At 43.6% G+C, this 12601-nt stretch overlaps 1 protein-coding gene across 2 annotated transcripts; it reads right to left on the bottom strand.

The window, feature by feature from the left end:
• Positions 1 to 202: 202 nt before the first annotated feature.
• On the bottom strand, positions 203 to 12104 carry CHEK1 (checkpoint kinase 1). Of its 2 annotated transcripts, XM_044437677.1 has the most exons (13): positions 12058 to 12104; positions 9271 to 9349; positions 8793 to 9016; positions 7342 to 7406; positions 7179 to 7248; positions 5999 to 6187; positions 5203 to 5307; positions 4207 to 4302; positions 3341 to 3449; positions 2360 to 2537; positions 1925 to 2056; positions 1604 to 1705; positions 203 to 1283 (listed from the first exon to the last, which is right to left on the bottom strand). In XM_044437677.1, the coding sequence occupies exons 2-13, from the start codon at positions 9333 to 9335 to the stop codon at positions 1188 to 1190; spliced, it is 1431 nt and encodes a 476-aa protein (XP_044293612.1). In that variant the 5' UTR covers positions 9336 to 9349; positions 12058 to 12104; the 3' UTR covers positions 203 to 1187. The 2 variants fall into 2 exon arrangements, with proteins under 2 accessions (XP_044293612.1, XP_044293613.1); XM_044437678.1 differs by lacking the exons at positions 9271 to 9349; positions 12058 to 12104 and having other exon boundaries at positions 7342 to 8704; positions 8793 to 8858.
• Between the last annotated feature and the right edge of the window lie 497 nt (positions 12105 to 12601).

Genomic DNA, 12601 nt, shown 5'->3' on the forward strand with positions numbered 1-12601 from the left:
ACAGAATAACTCTGAGATACTTTACTTTGGAGAAACAAAGACTGATTTGTACGTGTCTAAAAACAGTACAGAAAAAGTTAATGTGGTATCCATACAAAACATAGAATACTTTCCCAAGCAACTTGAGACTCTGAATCGCCACAACTGCACTCTCTTTGACTCAGTTAAGCATTCCGCACAGTACTGCCAGTCATTTCTTCTCTTTCAGTTTAAGAAGACACTTTATTTTGTACATGGTTTTGTTTTCTTAGACTTAAAATGTCCCAGTTTTACAGATTTAAATATAATCAGTCAGAAACACACTCAGAAACAAAGCTTGTATCTTGTCTCCCTATACTTCTCTGTATCCACAATGGTACCTTTAAGTATGATCAGTTGGATACGTGGTTCAAAGAGATCAACACAGTTAACATGACAGCGAAATGTCTAGAACCTCTCAGGAAAGGAGGTGGTGAAATGTGAGGAAATGTTAATCCTTCTCACCACTTCATGTTAATTTCAGAGGCTCAACAAAGTCTGGTCAGAGGGGAGGGGAAAAGAGCTAGACCCTGAAAAAGCTGAGCACCTTATTTAGAATGGGAAGAATCAACTTGAGTCTCGTGTTCTGCATTTTCTTTAAAAATCCAAGGCAAAGCACTAGAAATGTATCACCTCATTTAAGGACTTATTTATAAACTAGACAAAGTGGAAGATCCTCAGTTTGAAATCTGACTATTGTACTGGCTCAAGTCACAGTTACACAAAATGAACTGTTGCTTAAGATTTTTTTTAAAAAAAATACGTGTTAGCAGAGCAAGCAGGGATAACTTTTGTTATCCTTTAAAAACAAGCAGCTTTCTCTCCCTCTGCCCTACCAAGTTCAGCGTGTAGTTTGGAAAAAGAAGGAAAATGTGCTTTTGGCTTACAAAAATATTGCATTCCTTGCAGAAAGAATTCAGTCCAAGAACCCAAACAAAGGCAACCCACTGGCAATTCTCATGACCCCCATTGGATCAAGAGATACCCTAACAGAGCTGCACTTTCACAATAGCCATTACCTGTTGTCATATGGACATTATTTGTAAACTTGTCACCAGAAAAACACGAGTTTCCTACTGAAAGTCTCAAGTGAAGCACATGGCAGGCTTAACTGTCTCCTAGGCAAAAACTCTTGAATCAAAATGAACGCACTTTAAACCACAATGCGATCATGTGACTGGAAGCCATAACTTCTGTGCACTGACAACATCAGTCAGTTTCCCCTTGATCTTTAGGAAATGTCTCTTGAACTCCAAACCATCTCCCTACATGGGGGCGGGGGGAGGGGAGAGAGAAAACACAAACAAATGAAAACGCATTCATGATGTTCTCACTGCAAAGTACAAAATGTGTAAATTAAACATATTTGGTAATCCAGTAAAATTGGAGATATATCACTTGCTAAATCTCTCAAGGATTAAGAGCAGGGATGTACAGCACAAACCAAATACTTTATACTGGTGCCATAAATAGACTGGTTGCTTTTTAAAGTAGGATTCGTTTCTTAGATAGCATCTAATGTACCAAAATCATCAAGCTCTTTCTATGCTTATTGGAATTAAAGTTTTTGCTGAAGTTGACATACCTTAGACAAACGGAAGTCCACAAGAATTTTGTCATCCATTTCCATCAGGTTTGCTTTGAAAATCAGTTTATTGTTTCTTCTATCTGTGGTTGATATGGTGATCTTGCAAGGAAAAATAACAGTTTGTCAGGATGGGAATGTTTACAAGGAAATCTAACCATATTTGTCAGAAGTAAATCCCATAATGCTCAGTGGTGTTTAGTCCCCACGGATCTGGCTAAAGATCACCTCTACAGTTTTGAACTCAATAAAACAATGATTTCTAGTGTATTGTCTCCTGGCCAAAAGTGCATAAATTTCAATTCTGAGAACTCTTTATACCTGGTTTATGCAACTTTTCTTCCAGATGTAGCCCATCTTTTCACAGACCTCCTTCAAGACATTGTAGGACTGGTTAGCATCCAACTTCAGAAAGAAACGGGTCATTCTCTTCACCATGCGCTGCCATGGGCTCTAAGAGAAAGGAAGACAACAATGTAGAAAACCAGCTGGAAGCTAACCCCAAAACAATGTGATTTTAAAATTAAAGCTGCTTCTTGAGTTTTCATCAAAACTGCACATTGGTGATGCTGATTGCTAAATGCGTGTTTACAGAAATTATTACAATCCATACATGATTTCTGCATGTGACCCAACACCATGGTTGAGATTAATGGGAAAGGCAAAATATGAAAGCAAAAGTACCAGTACACTTTTCAACAACAAGCTACTCTTCCACTGGCCATGCCAGTGTCTACGGCTGCAGGTCAATGTTACCTGTGAAGAACTTGGTGTTCCCAGTAACTGGCTGTTTAGCAGCATGTGCTCAGGGCAGGCTGGCTGGGAGAAGCTGATTCCCTGCACTAGGTTATCAATCCCGGCTGGACTGCTGTCCCACAAGGAAAGACTGGTGCCTGGTTCAGGCTGGGAATAGGAACAGGTCTTTTTATCCTCGCTGCAGAAATGAAAACAATGGCCGTTCTATTACTAAAACATATCACAATGTCACGTTTCCCAGCACTATTTACACTGAAGGTGTACTGCTAGATATGTTGGCCCATGTGATATGCCAATACCATAATGTATATACCATTGCCTGTGACAATTAGAGAAACTTATCTCTAGCTGACCATGAAGTGTCAAATCCCTACAGTGCAAAAGATGAGCATAACCTTTTAAAACTCCTCCAGAAAATCAACTGTAACACAGAATGCTGTATGGGTCAATCCAACAATTATAACAGCCTCTTCATTTTCATTTATTTATTTAAAATTGTGTATGCTGTCCATTATTGTTATCTCCGGACAGCTTACAACATTATTTCAGAACTTCAATAAAATAAATTAACTATCCCACAATGAGCATTGTTAAAATAAATTAAATAAATCATTTCACAATTAAAATTACTGTGTGTTAAAATATTGGCCAAATAAAAAGATCATACAGCACATTAATCTTTCTATGAGCCCCTATTCTATCCCTGAACTTTATATTCTGATCTCAGTTTCTAAGTAATTCACTGACAGATAATGTTCAGGAGGAAATATGTTAGGTGCAGGGGGGAAGGCTATGAACAGGTATTTGTAAATAGTAAAATGAAATTAAAGACATTGCAGCCAGAACCTCCCCGCTCCTCACACTGGAACTAGATTTGAAGGCAGTCTATATCTGTAACCAAAGCAGGTTTTTTATTTCAAATAAATTCAATTTCAAAATTGCCAAACTGTTCAAGATAAAATATTATTGAGGCATTTTCACCTGTGTGTACTTTTAACTGGAGAGAAGTCCATATCTGATCGAATGTGCTTAGAAAATCCTCCAGGAGAATCGGTGGGTCCCCCTGAGGAGACCCGAGGACGCTTTATGCCTAGGCAAAAAGACATGCTGTTACCAGTGCTCAGAAAAACTAATTTTACACATTCATACTACGACGGCTGCGTGAACCTTTAGCATTTTGTGTGTGCTTACACGCTAGGTTAAAGGCTGGTGTTTTCCCACATGGACTCCCTGCAGCTTTATGCTAGTTTATCTTTGTCCTTCTTCCCAAAGGAAGTTAAACACAAAGGCTCGCTTGCCTTTGCCACCTCACAGCATCCCATGCAGGTTTTAGTAATGGTTGGATCAACCCTGAATTCAGCTCAAGTGAAAGTGAGAACACCACCAACTCATCGGCAGAATCATCACACTGGCAATCTCCTTCCATTTTTAGAATAAGTAGGTAGATACAAACAATAGAAGTACACTTCCTTTCCATATCATGATTTTAATTCAGATGAGCATTCCCATAAATTACTCACGTGGGAAAAATAACATTAGAAGGATTTATCATCTAAAATATATCTTATTTACCTGCTTTGAACCCAAACACAGATACAGAAAGAATCTGAGAAATGGGACCAATCGACATGGGTTTGAAAAAGTGAAAGAAATCCTTGAAGCTAGTACCATGCTCAAGTTAAGGGTAAAATAAATTGGACCTAAAATAAATGTATCAAGGCTTTAAAAAAGTTATTTTGGCTGCACGTGTTAAAAAGCTATACAGTACAGAGGTATCATTAAACTGCCTGCAAATGTCCCAAGAGGACGCAATAAGCTAAACTAATATGAATTTAAAATACAATTACCTTTCTTTAAAGGTTTGTTGTACCACCTGTCCTTTTTTATTTCTGCAATGGTAGGTCTTGATGCAGGGTTCTCGGTTAGTATTTTGAGAAGTAAAGCTGCAAAGATATACATTTGTTAGATATGGGCTACACCTCAGGAGTTGTCTCGACAAGGCTCTGTAACAGCAGCTCTTATTTTGTTCAGGGCACAGTCCTATGACTCCCATGGCGAAAACACAGACGTCTCCAAGCTCAGATGGTTACATGCGTCCTCCACCTAGCGCAAGACATGGCGCTGGTGATCTCCACTGCCACCTTGCCTGGCACAGGCATCTTCCCTAGATGGCTCCAGGCACCTGTCTCAATTTGGTGGCAGGGAAGAGGAGAAAAGGAGGCTGGGGCACCAAGCTGAATTAGTGCAAGTCCCCAGCGCCAGTCTCCTCCCCAGCCCGTCCCCAGTACATCCCTTGGCTTATCCTCACAGGCTCAGCTGAAAGCGCAGGAAGGTCCTTCCCACACCACTACGAGGGCAGCAGGGCAGGGGCTTGGCCTTCAGAGGGAGCTCCAAGGTCACAGGAGCTCACAGCGGGGCCCCCAAAGAATCCAATAATTTCCCAGATGATGCAGGGAGGCCACAAAATCACATCTCATTTATTTTCAAGGTTTATAAACTGCTCTGTAACTAAAAAATTTCCTGGTGAGCAATGAATAGTAAGGAAAAAGTAAAATTCAAAAGAATAAAAATGTTTAAAATTTTGTTGTATCAATAAACTGCGATTGGTCTTTCAGGAAAAAGATGCTCAAATAATGATGTCTTTAGTAGACTAGAAAGTCTCTCAAAACCTGCTTTCATCACAACTTCCCTTAAATCCTTCAGTTTTGTACAAGAACCAGGGTCTGGGGCTTTCAGGTGTCATTTGAAGGCTATATCCTGTACTCTGAGAAATACCACTATGAGGAAATGCACACACTGCCATCAAACCAATATAAGATCAGTCAGTCAGTCAAATGAGGTACCCAGTGGCAATGACTCAATCTTCTTCCATGGTGAAAGATACATTTTCTTATCTTTCCAATCACAGTATTCTTGACAAGTGTCACTAGGCTGATCCCAAGGCAATTCTGCAAGAAAAGAAGTCATACTTTTAGACAATTGTCAGGAGCCAGGAAAAATATTTAGAAGGCTGGATCTTAACTGAATTTCAGCAAGCAAAAAGGAAAAGATACCAAGAACCATGAACAATATTCGGGGCTGTTCCACCTCTGCTGGTTCTGCTGAGCTCACAAGACCCACCACCTCAAGAACTCAACTTCTACAAGTCTAACCCCAGAAAGGAGTGGAAATGCTACCGTGCAGATTATGAGAAGTCAGCAGAGCTCTTCTCTGCTAGTTCCACTGATCGGCCTCATTCCACAAATAAGCTCCATTTGATCTCACCAGTGCAAGGGCACAGTGGAATCCTGCCCTATATCGGGGTCCCTGTTAACCATATTAGTTATATGGCTGGTTAGAAACACGGTCATTCATGGCTTTAAAATACGCTTGTAGTCATTATAGATTAATAAACAGCAGAGAAGTTGTGAGTAAGAAAACCGCCTGATAATTTATTTTCTGTCCTGGTTTAGCTAAGCATTTCACATTCCAGCAGATGATGTGGTTACCTTCAGATTATGGCTATACAGTTTTAAGTAAAGATCCTGGCAAATTATGCATGCTCTGCATAGATTATCTGGACCAGTGTTGTGTAAGCGTCACTAATTGTATGAGAAAAGTCTGCATGAACAAACAGACTAAAATTTGGATGGCTCTTACCTCCTGCCAGCATTGCAGTGAGCACTATTCCACATGACCAAACATCAACAGGCTCAGCATGGAATTCTTTTCTTTTCAAGACTTCGGGGGCAACATATGGGAGTGTGCCACATATTTTGTTCAGCAGTCGCTCACGGCCATTGTATTTAAACACAGTTGCTAGCCCAAAATCAGAGATTTTGAGGTTATCTGGGCAAATACAAGCAAAACATTAAGATTAATCAACTTTGCTTGATATACATTAATGCACAATCAATCTAGAATGCATTATTTAACTCACAGATGCAGTTCATGTGGCTGGAAATGACAAGCAATCTTTTTTGCAAACAGCTGAAGCCCTGTTCAGGCACCCTGCCAGAGTGCATCATGCACATTCGAGAGAGAAAGCAAGGATGAACATTGCAACCTGCTACATCCTGAGGGTGAACATCTGCCTGAGGGAACCATACTATGTACCCTATCCAGGTCAGGCAACCTGGAGACCACCAGAAGCTTTGGACTGAAAGTCCCAGAATCCCCAGCCAGCATAGCTAATAGTCAGGAGCTTGGGGAGTTGTAATCCAAAACATCTGGAGTGTTCCACCTTATGTATCCTCGTCTAGGCTCCCTGCACAAGTCCTGGAAAATCTGGCTTCTAAATAGCATGAGGATGCTACACAAATACGAAATGCTACAAGGATCTTTGAGGAAGTAACGATGGGAGACAGAACTTGTGCTTCTCCCTTGAATGTTTGTTTAAAGGGGCATGCATAATGCCTGAACAGAACTTGAGTGATCCTAAGCACGGCAGCTGAGAAATATCACACTGATATTAATGGGAGATACTGAGTTGTCTATCATTTCCTTGCTCCAAACGGAAGAGTTGAGGGGACGGTCACACAGAATCTCCTGAATCAAAAAAGATACCTCTGGGGACAATTGTCTTCACCCCCTGCTTGCAGGCTTTCCACAGGTATCTGGTGAATCAAGGTTGAAAACAGAATGCAGAACAGCTGGAAAAAAACTCCTGCCAGTCAGTGTCCACAACACTGACCTAGATAGACCAATGGCCTGAATCAGTATAAAGAATCTTATTTTCTTGCATCTGGATAGATTATGCCTAAGATCTGAAATAAGTTTTTCTTATTTTCTAGAAGCCACAGGTTTTCAAATCACTAGAGCAAAATGGTTTCTCTCTTACCTCTCTCATCTAACAGAAGATTCTCTGGTTTAATATCCCGGTGTGTTACTCCTATACTGTGGAGGTAGACCTTAAAAGTGAGATTAATTATTAATTGCACATTCATCAAAAGAGAGAGGGAGGGAGGGGAAGAAAAGTTGAAAAAAACAACAGAGAAACTTACCACACCAGCTATAAGCTGGTGGAAGAATTTCTGGGCTTCTGATTCAGGCATCCCTATATCAGGTTCTGGTGGAAGACACCATTTCATTATGCAGAAATTAACAGGACAGATAGTCTTCGTTAGAAACTTTTTTTCCCTGCTAGAACATTCTGGCTATTTGTCCTGAAATGTTTACTGCAAAAGATATCACTGGCAGTTGGGAGAGTATGCCTCATAGTAATAATTACAAGAGCAAGAGGCATTCTAATTTGAACACACATGGATTCTTTAGAAGTTTATAAAATGATTTTAGGTTACTCTCAAGGTGCTTAGCTTTGGATGCATTTACATGTCTCTGAAATAATGTGACAGCCAAGCCCACAAACCACATCCTTCTGTGTATATAGATCACTTGGTAAGACAATAATGCATTCCTCTTGGGGTGTCAGGCTGTGTCATTTTATAAGCTATGGCCAACTTACGAAAATAGTGTGCTTTGCATTAGTACACTCCCAGGTTAAGCTGGAAATTGGAACTGTCAAAACCAAGTTGCTGTAATTCCTTTTATAAACAACTGCTACATTTTAACAGTTTCTGCAATAACACCAAAAGAGACCATGCAATGTATGCATCTTTATACACATACTACTGCAGAACCAAAGCTTTTCACACACTTTTGTGCATTTATGTTCGAACCATTTGACACAGCACCATTCAATTACAAGAACAGAAGTAAAGCACAGCTGTAAAGCACAGCTTGCCCCTGATTTTTGGGAAACACCAACAACCTAAATGCAGTTTTAAATAAATGTCTAAATTATTCCATCTGTATAGCTCAGGGATAAGTTTGAAACGAAAACGCGCACACACACACAGAATCCCAGGCCCCACACATCAGCAATGCAATTCTTTATAAAGAGCTCAACTACAGTGCAGCAACGGTTGGATTTGCTTTACACTTCACAGTAATTATCAAGTATTAATTAAACCATGTTTATCCATCAGGTGTGGATAAGGTATGCATGGCCACTGCTTATTACTTGGGTTAAGTGTGGATCAGCCTTGATCAATTCATGATGTTTTGCAGGATGTACAATCACCCCAAACAAAGGCCAAATATTCAGGATGGCAATCACAGCCACCCAAGCTAAGGATAGGTCTTGATAAGCCGTCATGTTCTGCAAACCAGCATTTAATCTCCTTAGATGCCTTGGCAGGCACAAGCTGCTGCCCAAATGAAATTTCAACAGGTGGTTTAATTTCAAGATGCAGCATTTTGTTGTCTGATGTTTATTATGAGCCACTCTGGACAAGGTCTAAAGGAAAATCAGTGTATCACTTAAAATAGACTTCTTCTAAACAAGCCTCAAGTGATCCCTTAGATCTGAAAAAGAAGTGAATACAAATTGCTGCATTACTTGTGTAATATTCCCGCAAGTAGTATCAACCCATCCCTGCAAAATCTCCTTTACCAATTCGGTCAAAGAGTTCTCCCCCGCTGCAGTACTCTAGGAAGAGATACTGGATGGTGCCTTCTCGCCGATGGCCAAAGAACTTCACAATGTTCTCATGATTTAACATTTTGTTAATGCAGATCTCCTTCTTAATCTGGTCTGGACACTCTATCGCACGTTTCATGTCCACGATTTTTACTGCAACTGCTTCTTCAGTGCGCCTGTTCACCGCTAGTTGAACTCTAAAGAGGAGGCGGAAAGAAGACTTACAACTAGGCTTTCTAGACTAGCAAGTACTGCGGAAGTTTTATCTGAGTCTAGCCTTTGCCTACCATCCACACAGAGAATACATGTGACTCCACAACCCAGATCTTCACATGTACAATCCCCCAGCAGCAGAACATGACACCAGCTTCAATTTACAGCTTACCCTTGCTCTGCAAGCATTATGCTACTTCCACAGGCTCTGTTCATGTTCTAAGCTACTCATACTCACTCTCCATAAGCACCTTCTCCAAGTGTCTGGACTAAGTCCCAATCTTCCACAAAAGGCACGGCCATGTTGATAGATGGCTCTATGGATCGACAAAGTAAGAACTGGGTAAGTCAAGCATCACCAAGGAAATCTTTTATTTCTTCACAGACAACCAGGATGATTTGACCTATAATAACTTACATGGATCAGGACCATAATGTCTGATGGAGTGCCTCTCCTGGCATGAACCTGCTCATATACTACTCTCATTATATAAGGCCTTTCTCCAAGGCTAAATTGGAAGGTTCCAAAAAAGCCTTCTTGGTGGTAGGCAACCAAACAAACAATTTTGCTAGCCAGACCCACCTGGCAACAGTATTATTATAATTTGGGGGCCAGGCTCTTCCTTTCTTCTTAGCATTTATCAGCATGTGATGAGATCTCCATGTCTTGCATTGATTACTGCTGGTTATTAAAAGGGTGGATTTAAAACACTAGTCAGTAAGGCTAGATTTAAATCATAGTTTTCTACGTAATTTGCATGCACACCTGCCTTAACTGTAGGTAGAGGAACTCCATTAAAATATTCATAAACTGAGCATCTCTAGGCGGCTCACAATTGAACTTCCAATAGAGAGGTCCGCCTGGCGCCATCGTTATTTGTTTTTCAGCACCAGGCGAAGACCTTTTTATTCAAATGTTATTTTGATTGTCAATATTATTTATTCATTTTATTCTTTGGCCAGGGTGACTTAATTTATATTGTTAATTTATATTGTTTTATTGGACTTTATTTATGGTTTGTGAGCCGCCCCGAGGCTTCAGCGAATGGGGCGGCATAGAAGTCGCCTAAATAAATAACTAAATAAATAAATCCTGCAGTTGCCAATGTATTTTTATATTCCGTTGTCTTCTCCTACTGTTCATATACTAGATACAGAACAAAAACTAAGAACCTCACCCTTCCCACATTGGCTTACTCATTTACTTGTCACCTACAGCTACAAGGTGGATGCTTAAAGTTTAGGCAGCCTTAGAATAAACACACTATTCTGACCTCACTTGGCTGGGACCCTACCAGAAACGGAGCAAAAAGTTGGACCTTTAATTGCGACCCCACCCAGTGCAACTCTACTGCAGGTGAGTTCCAGCTGTTTCCAGGTTGGAGGCAACCAAATTCTGTTTATCTCTGCATCTTAAATTGTGCTAAAGTCATTCAAAAACATTTTAATTACTAAACAATCTCCCTAAATAAAATCATAGTCATGCAAAACATTCCATAAGCTGCACAAAAATAAAACGAACCAATAACATTGCAACCTGAACAGTAAAGCACGGCTATTGTAGTAATTTGTAGTACAGTGCCCAATGTGTTTGGCACAGCACGTTGATCACCCCCCCAAAAAAGGTATAATGTGAGGTTGCCCCCCCCTTGGTTCAGTCCCAGCATTCACTGCAATAGTGCCCTGCCTGCCCACTTTGACCAACCTTTAATAGGAAGTAATTCAACTGGTGTATTTTACGCAAGGACAGTAAATACAAGGCTTAAGGAAAACCCTACACCTGCTGCCAAGCCACTCACGGAAGGCAGAAGAGCTCAGCAAGGAAGGCGGATCAAGCTCCCCCCTGCTTGCACATGGGTTTAAATCACCCCTACCTACCCGACCCCCAGCTGATATTGTCCAGAAGTTTGGACTTCAACTGCAAACATTCCAGACCATCGTCTATGCTGGTTAGGTTTGATGAGAACTCAAGTCACAGCATCTAGAAGCAGGATATATGCTTCTAACAAACTAATTTCCCAAGAAGCCACCCTAATATATGCAGAATAGCAACAGCCATGCAAAAAAATAAATAAGAAGTCCCCGGAATATCCAAGTTTCAGGCAGGGGCAGCACTTCTACACAAGTACAGAAGGAAAACCTTAAGGGAAACCCCTATCAAAGGCAGGGGACTCCCCAAAGCAGCCTGCTGAAGACCAAGTACGGCCAACAGGCACAAAATTCTGATTACCAAAGGGGACAAAATAACCATCCAACTGCAACCGAGCAGGCAGGAACGGAGCAGCCTTGCCCAGCTTAGCGTCCTCCAGATGCTTTGGACTACAACTCCTAGCATTCCTGACCATTGGTTAGGCTAACTGAAGGCAGCAGATCGGCATGGAGTGACTGGGGGACAGGCCAGGGCCGGCAGGCGCGCACGGGGGGCGCACTCCGCGCTGCAACATTTCCTCCTGCAGCCTGCTTCTTCCTTGTCCCGAAAGTCCCTTGCCCGGCTCAGGAGCACTGAACCGGCGTGGCCTGGCGCTTAGAGTGCTGGCCAGGGCCTTCGCAGATCCGATTCCCAAGCCCCAGGCCGCGCCTGGCCATGAAGCTCACCGGGTGACTTTGGGTCAGTCGCCAATCCTCATCCCAGCCGACCCCACTGGGTTGTTGCACACAACAAGCCGGTCGTAGCCCGCACAGCACAGCGGTTGCTGCCTCGGGCTGCGACTCCAGAAATCGGGGGTCCAGTCCCCAGGGTCACTGGGTGGCTCTGGCTGGACCCTCCGCCTACCCTACCGTGCAGGAGTGGCACGAGGACCAGACGGGCAGAAGGAGGAGAATGGAGAAAACCGCCTCGGCTTCCCCGCAGGAAAAACCGCAAGCAAGCAAGCAAGCAAGCAAGCAAAGCCTCCGCGCAAAGGAGGCGCAGGGGAGAGGAAGTCCGCAGAGCAGCGCCGAGCCTGCAGCGGGGCGGCCTTTCCGCGCGCAGAGGGAGAAATGGGGCCGCGTCCCAAGCGAGGGATCCGCCGCGCACGCCTCTCACCCGCTCCATTCGCCGGCCCGCAGGAAGCGCCGTTTCCCGCCCGACGGCGACGCAGGTTGGGGCGGCGCAGCGGCGGGCGGAGGCGGGAGCCGGCCGGGCGCGGGTTCCGGCGCCAGCTCCGCCCACCGCGCCTGCCTCGGCCGTGCGGCGGCGCGACGGAGGGCGGCGGGTCGCCCGAGGCACGCTCAGTCGGGGAGAGCCCCGCCACGCCCGGCGTTTCCCAGCCGGCCGGGCCCTGGCGGCCTTCCCTCCGCGCCTGCCGCCGCGCAAGGGACCGCGGCTCGCCCGTGCGCCTTCTCCCCCGGGGCGCCGCGTAAGCCGCTCTCCGCGAAAGGACGAGCCCCACGACGCGCGGAGCCACGGCTCGCACGTGCAGCCCTCGCCGCGCCCCCAGAGGGCGCATTTCTGAGCGCGCGTCTTGGTGCCGCGTGTTGCTGGAAGGCCCTTGGGTGCGACGGGGCGGTCCATAGCCGAGGGGCTGTGCTGGGCTACAGTTTCTAAGTGAAGATCGCTGAACGAACTGGGACTTCCTTCCGAACACGTG

Source organism: Varanus komodoensis, unplaced genomic scaffold, assembly GCF_004798865.1.
Source record: "Varanus komodoensis strain SLA01 unplaced genomic scaffold, ASM479886v1 scaffold30, whole genome shotgun sequence".
NCBI classification, from domain to species: Eukaryota; Metazoa; Chordata; class Lepidosauria; order Squamata; family Varanidae; genus Varanus; species Varanus komodoensis.

What these genes read in the sequence shown, in the direction of transcription:
- CHEK1 (XM_044437677.1), bottom strand. Translation starts at nt 9,335, where the DNA reads ATGGCCGTGCCTTTTGTGGAAGATTGGGACTTAGTCCAGACACTTGGA. An exon ending in CCAGTTAAAAGTACACACAG is followed by an intron (nt 2,538 to 3,340) that starts GTGAAAATGCCT and finishes TCATTTCTGCAG; the next exon opens with CGAGGATAAAAAGACCTGTT. An exon ending in TGGACTTCCGTTTGTCTAAG is followed by an intron (nt 1,284 to 1,603) that starts GTATGTCAACTT and finishes GCCCCCATGTAG; the next exon opens with GGAGATGGTTTGGAGTTCAA.